The sequence below is a fragment of the Festucalex cinctus genome, chromosome 1 (genome assembly GCF_051991245.1).
Source record: "Festucalex cinctus isolate MCC-2025b chromosome 1, RoL_Fcin_1.0, whole genome shotgun sequence".
Taxonomy (NCBI): domain Eukaryota; kingdom Metazoa; phylum Chordata; class Actinopteri; order Syngnathiformes; family Syngnathidae; genus Festucalex; species Festucalex cinctus.
Window position 1 is genome coordinate 64636439 of NC_135411.1, and position 16054 is coordinate 64652492.

At 49.0% G+C, this 16054-nt stretch overlaps 1 protein-coding gene across 4 annotated transcripts; it reads right to left on the bottom strand.

Moving 5' to 3' along the window:
* pold1 (polymerase (DNA directed), delta 1, catalytic subunit) lies at positions 1-16054 on the bottom strand. Of its 4 annotated transcripts, none has more exons than XM_077502520.1 (26): positions 15894-16054; positions 14661-14855; positions 14470-14583; positions 13989-14129; positions 13750-13872; positions 13466-13634; positions 12397-12511; positions 12154-12283; positions 5352-5518; positions 5156-5260; positions 4930-5070; positions 4742-4852; positions 4483-4674; positions 4200-4405; positions 4008-4121; positions 3772-3919; positions 2397-2492; positions 2134-2271; positions 1834-2009; positions 1596-1748; positions 1388-1490; positions 1175-1307; positions 618-731; positions 467-519; positions 294-391; positions 1-216 (listed from the first exon to the last, which is right to left on the bottom strand). In XM_077502520.1, the coding sequence occupies exons 2-26, from the start codon at positions 14845-14847 to the stop codon at positions 129-131; spliced, it is 3315 nt and encodes a 1104-aa protein (XP_077358646.1). In that variant the 5' UTR covers positions 14848-14855; positions 15894-16054; the 3' UTR covers positions 1-128. The 4 variants fall into 4 exon arrangements, with proteins under 4 accessions (XP_077358646.1, XP_077358619.1, XP_077358628.1 ...); XM_077502493.1 differs by lacking the exon at positions 15894-16054 and adding an exon at positions 15470-15603; XM_077502502.1 differs by lacking the exon at positions 15894-16054 and adding an exon at positions 15465-15598.

Below are 16054 nucleotides of genomic sequence, written 5' to 3' on the forward strand. Positions count from 1 at the left end.
TCAAAAAGATTTCATATTTTATTCATATACTGTAACAAAATAGGCCTACAAAGAAATATGCATTTTTACAAACAGCCACAAAAACACTGATTTTAAGTCCAGAAGTGAAGTGATGCACATTCATCGTCTCACCATCCAAAACGAGACACCAGCTTGCTCTGATCGTCCAGATCTTTTTGCACCTTCTTCCTCATGTAGAAGATGGGGCAGTCGCGGCTGAGGAGGAGCGCAGCGGGACACGTCAGTTCACGGACGACAAAGCGGCGCTTGCGCATGCCATGTAAATGACGCACCTGGTGCAGAGGACGTCTTCATGGAGGGAGCCTTGGCAACGCTGACACTGCGTCCACAGTCGAGAGAAACGCTCCTCCAGAGTGTTTAAGTGGAAAATCTGAAAGTTTTGACACAATTTGTGAGGACACTGACTGGGACAAAAGTGTTAGGCTACAGCAAAGTGCTGACCAACCTCTTTTTGGTACAGTTCAGACTCCTTCTTCTTACAGAAATCGCACACAGCAGCTGCAATTAAGCAACACACAATTACTCTCCACACCACCGATACGCAACCATTATCAGGGTAGCACATGCACTCCTCAAGTCGACCAAAATCCACGCACTGTCCGTCTTGAGCACGGCCTTGCAGCCAATACAAGTGCTCCGCTTCTGCGCAAACGCCATGAGACCGCCGACCTTCGACGTCAACACAGTCTTACAGCGCGTGTGGTCGCCCTCTGAAAGAAAAGTGAACCTTTACGTCCGAGGACTGACACTTTGCAGTTTGCACATTGTAAGCATTCAAGTTAGCTTTTGAAGTACAAAAACCTACGGAAGAGGATTAGGGCCAGTGAAGAGAGAAAAAAAGGTTGGTGGGATTCTGACTTTAATTTCAGAATTCTGACTTTAATCTCAGAATTCTAACTACAATTCTGACTAATCTCAGAATTCTCACTTTAATCTCAGAATTGTGACTTTAAAGTGGGAATAATAGTAGCATTAATAGTCACAATTCTGGCTTTAATCTCAGAAATTTGATTTTAAAGTGAGAATTCTAATAAAGATTACTCACTTTAAAGTCAGAATCCAGCCAAACTTTTTTTTCTCTCTCTTCACCGGCCCTAATCCTCTTCCGTATAAAATGGAGGTGACAAAAACTAAATAAATAAAAACCACTGACTGAGCAGGACGCTCTCTGCCTTGCTCTCCCCCAAAATGGGCTCAAATATTCTCAACAGCGGCTTGGACAGCTGCTGGTCCAGGTAGTGTTGTGTGTCTATGGGGATGTTGTTTTCCAGCACATAGATGGGGTCCTAGCATATGGTGAGGAATTTCAAAAATGATAAATTTTTCAGCAGGCGCACACGTGGGGAAACGGTCACGGGGGCCAGACCTCTGACTTCATATACGCTGCTGCTCCTTTGGCGGCCTTCACGATGACGTAAGGAACTCGATCTCCCAGGTTAGGAGCGCTGCCTGCATCTCGCTTCTTCATCCTGGCAAGTACACACAAAAGCAGGGGGGTCCCTCATTGATGAAATATATCAAGGCAGTGGGGTGTGGGTGATAAACAAACAAAAAACAGATGCATTTGTTAGGACCTCTCAGCCAGCTCCACGTGCGCCTGCTTGCCGGCGTACTCTTGTGCCGTGCGCGTCAGCTCCTTGGTGATGACCAGCTGGCTGATGTCGATGCGGTTGCACAGCAGATCCGAGATCACCTCTTTGGCGTGAGTCACCGCGCCCTGGGGATCCCTGATGACACACAACAACACTGTCAACGTGTGCCGATTATTTTTTTTGAAAAAAGATTGAGGTGTCTGTGCTGTTCGGAGCGCACCTGTCTATGAGGATTTTCTGCAGGCAAGTGTTAATAAGATTGGCCACAAGGGGGCAGTTGTCTCTGCGGACTGTTTCAATGCCTTTACAGTCCATCTTGTCGTGCACGTCTGCATTTGAGGAGAAATAGAGGCCGGCATAGCGCTTCTTGTTGATCAACAAGTACGGGAAGTATACCTGTGGAGATTAGCGGTCCACAAATCATACTTGCGTCATTTAGACACATAAATAACATACAGTCTCAAGGCGAGACGTCCCACACCCACTGAGACCAAAGTCATGTGTGCACGTGATACGCTACCTTCTCAAACTCCAATTTGATGGGCGCAACAAAATGGGAAGACACCCACTCTGCGGCCTCTCTCCCGATGTTCATGGCCTCCTGCACCGTGCTAACGCCGAGTTTTACCATGACAGAGTCCGTGTCTCCATAGATGACCTTCAAAGTAGAAAACAGAATATCAGAAAAACAAAAAAACAGAATAAAAAATATCACTGATTTTATGCGGAGAAGACAAGAATGAATGAAGCGCAGGAAATTCGAGGAGCCAAGTTTTTCCTCACCTTAGCGTCGCCTTGGTAACCGTTGGAAATGATGTACTTGGACTCCACCAACCGTTTGGTTTCCTCAATCATCTGTCTTCCAAATCCAGTCACACTCTACAAGTTCAAAAACATAATGAAAGTGAATGTGTCTTTCTTAAATGGAGCAGTAACGGTAACGGGCACACGCCTTTCATTTCCTCTTTTGGTCCACTTCAGTTTGGGGTGAAGAAAAAAAAAAAAAAAAAAAAAAAAAAAAAAAAAAAGTAACTTTAGAAGTGATGGTTTACAGTAATAATCTAAAACAGGATATTAATATCTTACTTGAGGGTGATCTAATAGGTACCACATTGTTTTACTTTAAAAATCCATCTCATCTTACACAGTAATCCAGTGCTTCTCAATTATTTTCTGTCATGCCCCCCTAGTAAGAAGACCCCCACGCGACTATAAATAGTATAATTTGTCTAAAATTGTTACAAGCACACCTCTGCATAACACTGTATCAGTATTAACGTATAAGAGAATAAAAAAAGAAAGAACTATGGAACAACTTACAACAAAGAATAGCTTTATTAACTGTAACAGAAAAGATTTAAAGTGCATCTGAAATTCAAAAATAAAATTAAATCCTTAATTAAACTATAAACATTTTTTGACTCACCATTTCAAACCATATGATACGGAAAAATAAAATTACATAAAATCAATAAATAATAATGCACTCAAACTGATCACCAACATTAACTCAGGAGCACATTTTAAAAAATAAAAAATAAAAAAGGCCTTTAACCTGCGAAACAAAAATATTAAATAATTTGTGCTGATTTATTTTTTTTTTTGCTGTGTGCAAAGCCCGCATGCTCAGTGCAAACAAAACCCCTACACCACCGAGCGAATGCTTCCTGCGCACACTCTGCCAATAATGAGAGCGCCACTGCCCCCTAATGTAGTGGAGGTGCAATTGTAATTTATTCTAGGACAGTAAAAATAAATAAATAAATAAATAAATAAATAATAATAATAAAATAAAAAAGCATGTTCCCCGAGGTCCAACGACCCCCTTGATAGAGCCTCGCGCCCCCCTTGGGGGGGCCCTGCCCCACTATCTATTTGAGAAGCACTGCAGTAATCTAACATGTTTTTCATGACAGTCAATTACTTTTTTTTTGCCCAATCCCATAAATTGGGCCCTCACATGAATTACAATGGAACTATGAGAAAAGTGTATGATGCTGCTATGCCCATAAACATTTGTATATTTCATTTCCTTGCTCCAATAATTTCCCCTTTTGATCACATGCTTTTGACTTCTCATGTACTAAAAGCAGGAAGGAACACTTGACAAAAATTGTGACCCCCATAAATGTTCTTAAAAGTGCTCTGTTGGCCTTACCTGGGAGATCTCCAGACAGGGCAGCTTGCCCACCTGAGCCCCCGTGAAGCCGTAGACGGAGTTGGCGCTGATTTTGAGGGCCAGCTGCCGGCCGTCCAGTACCTGTTTCTTAAAAGGGTCCGTTTCTTTCTTCAGCTCCGCTTTAGCCCTGCCGACAGAAATCGACAATCCGCATTGCTGAAATCTGGGCGCCTCTGAGGATTGCTTTTACATCATTCATTTATCATGATTCCAACCTCTTTCTGGCTGACAGCAAGTTCTCCAAGATCTCAGGTAGGAGGCCCTTCCTGACAGAACTCTTGACAAACTGATCCCCAGTTGGTGTCTTGATGAAGTCGGCTGGTGACAACCTACAGAAGAAGACCACCAATTTGACATCATACTGCTCGCATTTTCAAGACTCGACAAAAGTAATTCAATCATCTCACCCCAGCTTATCAGCTGCACCTTTCTGCAGCAAGGTGGTGTAGCACAGATTGTGAGCCATCATGATGGACGGATACAAGGAGGAAAAATCCAAGGTGGCGATGGGAATGCTGTAATAGCCTTTCTCTGGCTCAATTACAGTAGCTCCAGTGTAATCTTCTCCACCCTGCGACTTGACAACGGGCATCACCAGATCCTGCTTGGCGGCCTAATGGTGAAACCAAAAACTCCAAATCAGACGTCGGCAACCTCGAGTCTTCCCCGAGCCGTCTCTCAGCCTGTTACCTGTCGCAGCAGCTGGGAGACAACTTTGATCTGCTGCCCCCTGGACAGCAGATAGGTCAGAGGCACTCCGGTCACTCTGGCCATCTCCATGTAATTGATGACGCACATCAGCTTCTGCAGCAAGCGCAGCGGCAGGTAGGCGTCTTTCAGGCAGTACACGGCCAGACGTCGCCGCGTCTGTTCGTTGCCGTTCTGAGATTGGCCGCAAACATCTGCAATTAGCGCCGCTGACAAAGTCAAAACGCGCAGCGCGCGTTACCTGAAGATCGGTGATGATGGAGTGCTGCACATCCTCCTTCTGCTCTTGCAGAAAGTGGAAACTCACGGCGTTGAGTGTGTACGAGCGCAGTTTGTAGTCCCTGAGTAGAACCTGACAGGCAAAGAGGGGTTTTATTCATCCTAATTATTTTTTTTTCCTGGACTGACAGTGGAGAAGTTGACGCTGACCTGCAGCAGATCAAACTGAACGCGTCCTTCAATGTTGATGACCTTGTTCTCCCTGCGGCCCATCTGCTTGCTCTGGAAGTTGAGGTCTCGCAACACTGACTTGCTCCCCCTCACGCGGCCCAAATATGGAAACAGATGGACCTGCGGACCGATGAGGGATCGTTATCACATAGAGAGACAACAGACAGTGCTGAAGTATTCAAGTACAACAAATGATGCACCAAACCTTTAAAGCTGCAGCCCTGTTCAGTAAGTAGGGAAAGTCAAAGTTTTGGATGTTGTAGCCGGTGATGATATCTGCATCTACTGTTCTTAAAAATTCAGCCCAGCTCTGCTCAGAAACAAAATATGTTGAAACTGAGAAAAAAACAAACAAACAAACAAAAAAAGTGTCATTGTGCCTAAACAGGCAGGGTGCTTGCCTGCAGAAGTTGCTTCTCTTGAGTGAAGCACAAAATCTGAGAGCCCACAATGCTGGCGCAGGACTGTAACGTGAAGACGGTACGAATGAAGGGCTCCGTCTCGCCCTGTCGCTGCACCATGGACGCGATCTGAATCACTGGGTCTTTGTCAGCTTCGGGGAAGATTCCTTTGGGGGGAGGGGGGAAACGGACAAGTCAAACAATCTAGCCTAAAGTTTGAAATGGCCTTTTCATTACTGGGCAGCGGCGAGCCATAACAAAGTACAAATGCTTCATTACTGTGCCGAGTAGATATTTCAGGTAGCTGTACTTGGAGTGCTACTTTCATACTCATTTGGAAAAAAAAAAAAAAAAATGTACATGACACTACAATAATGTTTTATGCGCCCTCACCAGTCTAAACATTGCATTCTGATTAATATTTCGCTTATGGAATATAAATTAAGTGGCAAAAATCCACCTGTTTTTATCCAGCTCAAGAGGGCGGCCATTTTGCCACTTGCTGTTGACTGAAAATGGCAGTTGAGCACAGTTGCTCAGGGCTCACGTAACGGCCAATCAGAGCTTGTTTTCTGGGTTTGGTCATGTGATGTTCACAAATGAGGTTTTGCTGCTTAATTCATGTTCTGCAATCGCAATAATCTTCAGAATGACATGGTTAGACAAGTGGGGGAGCATACAACATATTATTGTAAGAAATGTTTTTATTTGACTTCTTTTTTTATGCTACAAGTATGATTCATGGCAAACGCGTTCTATTTCGTCCCTCCCGACCGCCAGAAGGCGGTGCTTTAAGCACTGAATGTTCCTTTCGCGCATGCGCAGTTCGAGTAATGCATACCAAATTAGTCACCTGTGACCCCTTGGTGACCCTAGAAGGGTATAAGTTCCGGTGTCACCCAAGGTTCGTTTCCTCTTTTCTTCTCGCGTGGCGTATGCATACGACACATTTTCGAAGAGTGTAAGAATTGGGATTTGTATTTATCCTCTTGACCGCGCCGCTTGGAGCCTTGTGACCGGATCGGTCGGAGCTGCGTAGTTCGCCCTCCAAAGGCTGCGGCGACGGTGTTTTTCTTTCCTTCGTTCGTGACCCGACGTGGTCGCGTATTCTAACCTCCCGTGGGGTAAGGTTATTGACTACTTGTTGTCTACTTTGCCGTCTAATTTCCGCGTCTACTGCGGTGTTTTGAGTTTTTTTTGTGTGGCTAGCCTCGCGTTAGCGCCCTGGCTACCACGGCTCGTGGTTTACCCTATTTTCCTCCGCTGGCTTTGGCAGCGTTAGCGCTTCTCTCGGTTTATTAGCGCCGCTTTCTCCGACGGTGTTGCCGTTTGGTTGTTGCTTTTCTTTTTGTGCCTTTGCTGGTGAGGGCAGCGTCAGCGTCCCCGCTCCCAGCTTACGGCGTCGCGCTTCTCGCTCGATTGTTTGTCTTACTTACTTTTGTGCGTGCCCCGCCTGCGGTGCGCACCTGGCTTCAGCTGTACAGGTGGCGTTCGCGCCCCTTCTCTCAGCTTGTCGCCGCTTTCGCGACTGCTGTCTGCCCCTCCCGCCCGTCGGCCGCTCCGTGTGCGTCTGCTGCGCAGGTGGCGTTCGCGCGCCTTCCCTCAGCTTATCGCTACTGTTAACGACTAACTGTCTTCCCCGGCCCTCCGTCGGCTTCTCGGTGTACGTCTGCTGCGCAGGTGGCGTTCGCGCGCCTTCCCTCAGCTTATCGCTACTATTGACAACTGGCTGTCTGCCCCCGCCCTCCGTCGGCTGCTCGGTGTGCGTCTGCTGTGCAGGTGGCGTTCGCGCCCCCTTCCCTCGGCTTATCGCTGCTTTACCGGCTTACTGTTTGCCCCGACCCACGCGTCGGCTGCTCGGTGTGGGTCTGCTGTGCAGGTGGCGCTTGCGCCCCCTTCCCTCAGCTTCCTGCTCATCGCTGTTTGGGCCTCTTTGTGTTCACAATGGAGGACTCCCGTTGCTGCGTGGACTGTGGTATCCTCTTTGAGGCCTCCGATGTCCTGGACGATCGCTGCCCGAGGTGTCTTGTTTCTGACCGTGCCGGTGATGGCCGGGCCTGCAGTCCTGGTGTCAGTGACCCCAGTCCACTGGGTCATCTGTCGTCCTCCCAACCAAGGCGCCGGAAACGTCTCGGTGTGTCCTCTGCTGTACATGCCCCCCCCCAGGAAAAGGGTGGCGCAGCGACGACTCGCTTCGGAGGTTGGGCACCTTCAGGCTGAACTGGCAGAGGTGAGATCTCTTCTGCAGGACCGTCACCCTCCCACACTTACGGGGGGGCCGGGACCACCTGCCCTGCCCATGCCGCGACCATCCACCCCGCCCATGCCAGTGCTTCCTCCTGAGGAGGACGCCATTTCCTTGGCAGCTTCGGCTTCCTTTTTTCATGACGACGACCGTGACCCGGGGTCTGTGGTTTTGGGACCAAACTCTCCAGCGTCCGCTCAGAGTTCGTCCAGTGAGGCGGGGGATGGTTCTATACGGGCTGTCCTGCGCAATGCCTTGGACCTCCTGCATTTGGAGGTGCCTCCACAGGCTCAATCGGCGTCTGAGAGCGCTTTCTTCCGGCGCAGGCGCCCTTCCTCGGCCTTTTCTGTCCCCGCATCTGAGGACTATCTGCGGGAACTGCATGTTTGCTGGAGGGATCCTGGGGCTCTCTCCCGCCCTTCGGCTGATGGCCGTGATTTAGCATCGATGCACGATGCTGCTAGTGTTGGCTTGGACCGGATGCCTGCTGTGGAGCCAGCTGTCGCATCCCTCATTGTGTCCCCGGAGGGGACCCTTCGGCCATCTGTGCGATGTCCTCGACCCCAATGTCGTGTGACTGACGACCTTCTCACACGGGCCTATGTAGCTGGTGCACGTGCTGGTCGCATTGGGAACTCTTTGGCTCACCTCATGCTTGCTCTCTCTACATCTCTGCAAGCGGACAGCGTGGAGGCTGCTGTGTCCTTCAGTGATGCAGCCCTCCAGGCTTTTGCCCTCATGACTAGGGAACACGGCCGACTCATGTCCTTCCTAGTGCAGGCGCGCCGCCAGGTGTGGCTAGCGCAGTCCCCCTAGTCGGAGGCCTCTAGGAGGGCCCTCCGTGGTGTTCCTGTGGAGCCGGGGGAGCGTTTTGGTTCTGCCGCTGTGGGTGCACTGGAAAGGACGGTTAAGGCTCATGAGACCAGGAAGCAGCTTTCCAGCCTCAATAGGGCCCTGCCTCCCCAACAGGGTAGGCCTGGGGCACGCTCTGGTTTTCATCGCTTTCCTCAGCACTGGCCTGCCGAGGCTTATGGCACCCGGCGACCCCCGCAGAGGCCCGCCGAGGACTTTCGCTCCTCCGCCCGCTTGCCTTCAGGGCAACCACGGGCTGCAGGCCCCACCCACCGTCCCTCTCGGGCCCCTAGGGGCCGGAGGGCCAGGGACTGTGGCCTTGGGGCCGGCCGTCGGACATTTTTCCCACCAGCAGCTCAGTTACTGGCCTGCTCGTGCCTCGGACCCATGGGTGGTCTCCATCTTGACCCACGGGTACGAGCTGCAGTTCCGACGCCGGCCTACTGCTTCCTGTCGGGTCAGGGTGACTCATCGCCGACCCGGCAAAAGCCTCAGCTCTGGACCAGGAGCTGTCCGCCCTCCTGGCCAAGGACGCGATCGAGGCCGTGGACCCCCTGGCGCAGCCCGGGGGCTTCTACTCGACATACTTCCTTGTCCCAAAGAAGACCGGTGCTCCCTCGCTCCGCGGGTCTTCACTCGGTTTGTGAGGGCTGCTCTGACGCCCCTGCAGTCTGTGGGCATGAAGGTGCTGCCGTACCTCGACGACTGGCTCCTCTGCGCGCCGTCGCGGGCTCAGGTGATCCGGGACACCTCCGATCTCCTGTCTCATGTGGCCCGGTTGGGTATCAGGGTCAACTTGCCCAAGTCCTCTCTGGTCCCCTCTCAGCGGACGGACTTCATTGGTGTGACGTTGGACACCACGGTTATGAGAGCCCACCCGTCTCCTCACCGAGTTGACGATGTTCTTCGCCTCCTCGCGCACTTTCGAGGGGGCAGGCTGTTGCCTTACGTCGCCTACTTGCGGCTTTTGGGCAAGCTGACGTCCATGACGGCTGTGGTCCCGTTGGGCCTGCTGACACTGCGCCCACTACAGAGGTGGCTGAACGGCTTCCACTTGGACGCCAAGTGGCACCGCCACCGGAGGCTCAGGGTGTCCCGTCGGTGCCTCCTTGCCCTGGCACCTTGGAGGGAGAGGGCTCTTCTATTGAGCGGCGTCCCGCTGGGTGTGGCCCCGGCCCGCCGCGAAACAGTCACCACGGATGCCAGCCTCACGGGCTGGGGTGCTGTCTGGCAGCACAGGACGGCTCAGGGAAGTTGGTCTGTGCGCGACAGGGCCGATCACATCAATGTGCTGGAGCTTCGGGCGGTGCACTTGGCACTCATACACTTCTTGCCATACCTGAGCGGACGGCATGTTCTCATACAGTCGGACAACACCACGACCGTGTTTCACATAAACCATCAGGGCGGCGTCAGGTCCGCCCGTCTATTGGAGATCTCCCAGCTCCTTCTCAGGTGGGCTGCTCCCCGTCTGGCCAGTCTACGGGCCACCTATCTGCCGGGGGTTCGGAACCAGCTCGCGGACTCTCTCTCCCGTCGGGGTCCTCCTCCGGGAGAGTGGCGCCTCCACCCAGAGGTGGTGCGCATGATTTGGAGCAGCTTCGGCACGGCGGAGGTCGATCTCTTTGCCTCCGAGGACTCAACCCACTGCCCACTTTGGTTTTCCCTGAGCGAGGCCACCAGCCCTCTGGGTCTGGATGCTCTGGCGCAGCCGTGGCCGGAGTGCCTTCTCTACGCCTTTCCGCCGCTCCCTCTGATATGGCTGAGGCTTCAGAGAGTTCTTCAGGAGGGGCACACGCTGTTGCTGATGGCCCCCTTCTGGCCGGCCCGGACGTGGTTCCCCCTGCTCCGTCAACTGTGCTCCGGCGAGCCGTGGCGTCTCCCCGACAGGGAGGACCTGTTGTCTCAACAGGGAGGTCGGGGTTGGCATCCCGACCCACGGCACCTTCGCGTATGTGTTTGGCCACTGAGGGGCCCCAACCGCTGCTGACCGGCTGTACAGAGTCTGTCACGCGGACCATTCTTAATGCGAGGGCACCGTCCACTCGGCAACAGTATGCCAACAGGTGGAAATTGTTTGTGACGTGGTGCGGAGAACGCGGGGTGGACCCTGTTTCGTGTTCCATCCCCACCATCCTGGATTTCTTGCAGTCCCTCCTGGATAAGGGCAGGTCTCAGTCGACTCTGAAGGTGTATGTGGCAGCTATTTCTGCCCGGCATGTTGGTGCTGATGGCGGCTCCGTGGGGCGCCATGAGCTGGTGTCCTTGTTCCTCAGAGGGGTTCTGCGTCTTTGTCCCCGCCCGGCTCCTCGGGTTCCGGCGTGGGATCTGCAGTTGGTGCTGGACGGCCTGTGCAGGCCTCCCTTCGAGCCCCTGGCGGGGGCGGACCTTCTATGGGTGTCGCGCAAGACTGCACTCTTGCTCGCCGTTGCCTCCGCCAAGCGCGTCAGCGACCTACACGCTTTATCGGTTAGCCCTGAATGCCTGCGATGGCACCCGGATGGCGCCGGCGTCACTCTGTGGCCGAACACTGCCTTCATTCCCAAGGTGTTGTCTGGCTCTCGTTCTAACCAGCCTCTACGGCTTAAACGTTATGTACCCACTCCTGCTGATGGCGGGGACAGGCCGGAGCTCTTGTGTCCGGTGAGAGCCTTGCAGTGTTACATTGACGCTACGGCAGGCATTCGTACGTCTGCCCAGCTTTTTGTTTGTTATGGTGGTCCTACCAAGGGCTCCGCTCTCTCCAAGCAACGCTTGTCTCACTGGGTCGGGGATGCCATTCGCCATTCCTACCTGCTGTCTGGCCGCCCCCTGCCGTCAGGGGTGCGCTGTCACTCCACCAGGAGCGTTGCCACGTCTTGGGCCGCCCTGAGGGGTGTTTCCCTGGAGGATATCTGTGCTGCTGCCTCATGGGCGACGCCTTGCACCTTCTCCAGGTTTTATAGCGTGGATGTCGCCTCTCCCCATCCGCTTGGCGTGATCTTGGGTCCTGCTGGGGCTTCTCAGTGAGGTTTGTGTCTGAGATCCCTCGCGACTACGCCGGTATTAGTCATTCAGTGCTTAAAGCACCGCCTTCTGGCGGTCGGGAGGGACGAAATAGAACGAAAGTTACAACTGTAACTACGGTTCTATGAGTCCCGGACGACCGCCAGGGCGTCCTGTCGCTCGGAATCCTCGTGTTCACGCGAGAAGATTCCGTAGGAAACGAACCTTGGGTGACACCGGAACTTATACCCTTCTAGGGTCACCAAGGGGTCACAGGTGACTAATTTGGTATGCATTACTCGAACTGCGCATGCGCGAAAGGAACATTCAGTGCTTAAAGCACCGCCTTCTGGCGGTCGTCCGGGACTCATAGAACCGTAGTTACAGTTGTAACTTTCGTTTTCTACTGCCAGCCTAAAAACCACCAGCTTTTGGATTTAAAAGTATATAAACTGAAAAAACGTATAGAAGCCAAGTGTGCCTTTTCAGTTATCATTTATTACTTTAGCCTTTGTTTTTTAGTCCTTTACATATTTATCAAAGTAAATTAATGAGCCAAACTACTTATTAAACAGATGAATGTTTGTTTGTGCCAAATTATAAGAGTAAGTATAGTATAAAATTGACAGTGAAAAGCCATTTTGACCTTTTTTTGTACCCCAGTACACATAAGAGTCTGTAAATAAATAAGATTTTTAAAAAATAAACAAGTACAAGTACCTTTTCTTCCAGCGCATTCAATGTCGAAGCTGAGGACACGGAGAGGCGCGATCCTCTGCCACTCTCCTTCTGCTGGGTGACTTATCAAGTCTGTCCATGCTACATCCACCTCGTACTGACACAAGGACTCCTAAAAGACAAAACAAAATACGATTATTATATCCAATACACAGTACTGTAGAGCAACACAGCAATCTACTGTGTGCAGCAAAAGGTGGCTTATGTCATGTAAGGTCAACCAACCCTCCCCGGGTGTTTAGAATCTGTGTCCGCTACACTCTTTTCCTCACGGACTCTGTACTGGCCATTAGGAAGTTCAATCCAACAACATCCAACCACATCACAGTCCACCATGAATCTGGCAACACAAAACATTCATGAGGAGACAGAGACAGACATATAAGACTGCTAGCTAGCCATCTAAAATAGCTAGTAGGGCTGCACAATATATCGAAAAAATATCGATATCGTGATATTGGCCCTTGCAATATGCATATCGCAAAGGCACGCAATAAGTTTTATATGGAATTTGATGCTTTTTATATGAATTTGACCAGTCAGATGCTAACTAAAATGTGCATCGCCATTCAATAGTTGAAAATTATCAAGACATAATTACAATTCATTAACTAAGATTACATGAAGGTTGCTTATTTTGACCCATGAAAATTTTTTTTTCTTTCATTCGGTAATAAAAATGTAATTTCTTTAGGTAAATGTTAAATATCGCAATAATATCGATATCGCTATGTTCAGGAAGTATATCGCATATCGCATGTTTTTCCAATATCGTGCAGCCCTAATAGTTAGCTAGATTAGACAAGTAGCTCCCTATTTTAGATAGCCAGCTAGCTAGATACATACATACGTAGAGAGATACGTAGATATGTAAATAGAGAGACATCTAAGATAACTAGCTAGCTATCTACATTAGAATGCGATAGTTAGCTTTTATTAGCAGTCTATGAAATCATTGTGTAATATAATCAACTTTACAGAAAAGGGTGCATCTCAGGATGAACATTCTTCTTACAAGTAACTTGTAAATATCAATTACAAAATCTATCCATTTTCTCTACCGCTTAACGCAGATAGCAATAGCAATCTAGCTGACATTGGGCGAAAGGCGGGGTTTGTGAACCAACCAACATTCTTTTTGGAAAGAGTGAGGGGAAAAAGTGCTCAGAAAAAAAAAAAAACACAAGCATGAGATGAACTTTCTAACTCCACCCAGGATGGCCGAGCAGAGATTCAAACGCCAAACTTCAGAACTACGAGGAAGTAACCACCTGTACACTGTGCTGTCACACACCTTATTTCAAAATCTATGTTGGCTTCAAAGGATTGGTAGCAATGGATGGGAAAAGGTCCGAACTTCAAGCCCTGCTCCAGTAGTCGCTTGGCGGGGGCAATGAGACGAGGCGTCGCCATGGTTATCCGCAAGAAATCCAAGCTTTTGTTGCCGTGGTAACCGTACATATCTGGAGAAAGTGTGAAGAACAACAACAACGACAAAAAATGACAATGAGGGCTATCACTCATTTTGGTTCAGCATTATCAGGTTAATCATAATGTGTTGCTTCTTTAAATCCTCACTTTCTTTGCGGGTGATATCCACAGCCAACACAGTGATCGAGATGTCTTTGTTGGAGCGCATGTCCTTCAACACAGCAGAGTTGAGTTCTCTTTTAAAGTCTCCCAGGTAATCCGGTGTGAACCCTGTTCACAGGCAGTTAAGAACACAGAGTGGGAAGCATTTCCACACAAACACAAAAAAAACAAAAAAAAAACAAAAAACAAACAAAAAAAAAGACAAGACGAAAGTAAGCATTTACCATTTGGTGCCGGGACATAGAAGTAAGGCGCAAAGCCGTGAACGTGACAACAAACACTGTTTCCACTCTCTGTCACGCCAAACATCCGAATGATGGGGACTCTTCCATGTGACTGCCCGGGCATGCCTGCCACAGCCGCTCCTGCAGAACACAATTCAAGTCAAGAAGGCAGCAGGTGGATACACGGAACGATTTTGACAAATTATTTTATTTTTCCTTAATGATGGGTGATTATTTTTGTCATAGTCCTATTTGTATATATCTTAATAATTGAAGCTGTAAGATAATGATTATTATTATGTTATTATCGTTTATAGATTTACATTTGATCTGGTTAGTCGACGAACAAAATTTTTCATCATCATTTTTCTCTTGCTGCTCAGCATGCGCTTGGCTACTTGTCCGCCTTTAATGATATAACGCTACTTGTTAGAAGTCATTATTTAGATGAGAGGAATCATTCAGCCCTAGTTCGGTGTACCTAAATAATAATCCAGATCAATCTGTTGAAACACCAACGCCTCGGAGGATGGGTCCAGTGGAGGGGCATTGGGCCTCCGCCAGCGAGGGTTAAGGTCTGCCGAAAAGAGGTCACCTGCCACAAAAAGGTTATAGCAATTAATTAAACTACAATTCCAGATTGAATTTTCAACAGCAATACTTCTTACATACCAACAGGAATAACATCATGCCCGGCTTGCCCCTCCAGCTCCTCTGAATCCATGTCCACATCATCAAACATGGACAATTCCTCCTCAAAGTGTGAGGGACTGTCCTCCCATTCACCTGCCATTTTGCTGCGCTTGGCTTGGGAAAGGCCACCCGTGAAAAGTGCACCATTGCGCCTTTTATAATCCATGACGACAACTGAAGGACAAAACACACTTATCTGAACACTGGCTTGGTCAATGATCAGCAAAATGCAATTCCAACACAAGATGCCACTAATTGATTTTTTTAAGAGCTGGCTATGAATGCAATCAGGGCCGAAAAAAAAACTTGTTTTGGCACCTTTAAAAGGAATGAGTAAACTAGCTGTAATTACAGTTTATTAAACCGACGTCCAAGATCACGATAAAATAGAATACAGTGACAAAAAATATAATCCAAAGTCACTCAGACAGATCGCGATTTATTTATGATGTTCACAATGGAGGAAGCATTACAGCTGCGGGCCCGGACTCGTAGTTCATGTGTATAATTTGTGTCTTGTTGTCTCATTCTCCCATTTCCAATAAATTAGCATCATGTATAAAACTTGATTACCGGATGTCTGTTGCGTTTCAGGCGTTACATATTTCAGTTCCAAAGTACAACAGCGTGCTACAGCTCCAAGCTAAGTAACAATCACATAACCGCATCAATGTCGCGCCATCGCTGATCTAATCAAACGTTTACAGTCGTGTTTGTGGGACTACTGCTAGCTGCTAGCTGCTCTGTTTTTGACAGACCCTTGTCGAAATCAGTGAAAGTTACCTTACTTTCCCCAACGGCCAAGCTTGACAACTCCCGCCACTCTTCTTTAATTCTGTGCAAGAGCGCGGAAACCAACTTCCGGCTTGTAGCCCGCCCCATTCGGCAAAGAAGAGGAAGTGGCGTCACGAGTGGGCGCGATCTTGTTATTCAGTTCGACAATGTAAACACCAATGACCTGACTATTTAACCTTGCTGATAGCTTCCTCCTTTTTTCCCTCTCGCTTTCAATTTTTTCCCTTTATTTTAAGTTTGTTTATATTTTGTGCTGTTTTTGAAATTTCTAAGCTTGACTGTTTTTCTATGTTTAACAATGTACTATGTCATTCTGTATTGTACACTTGAAGTTAAACGAATAAAGAAATTTAAAAAATAAAAATAAATAAACAAACAAATACATGAATAAATAAATAAATAAATGAAAACACTGACCTGACTATATGACTGGATGGCTGATGGGCCATTCACGCCCCTACAGCCGGTGGAGGTCACAGGGCGTCCATCTTGTTACTCCAATCTCGCGAGCAGACTAATGTATATTCTATAGGCACCGCATGTACAGATTAGATAAAGACGTCTCGTTGACTCTTGGG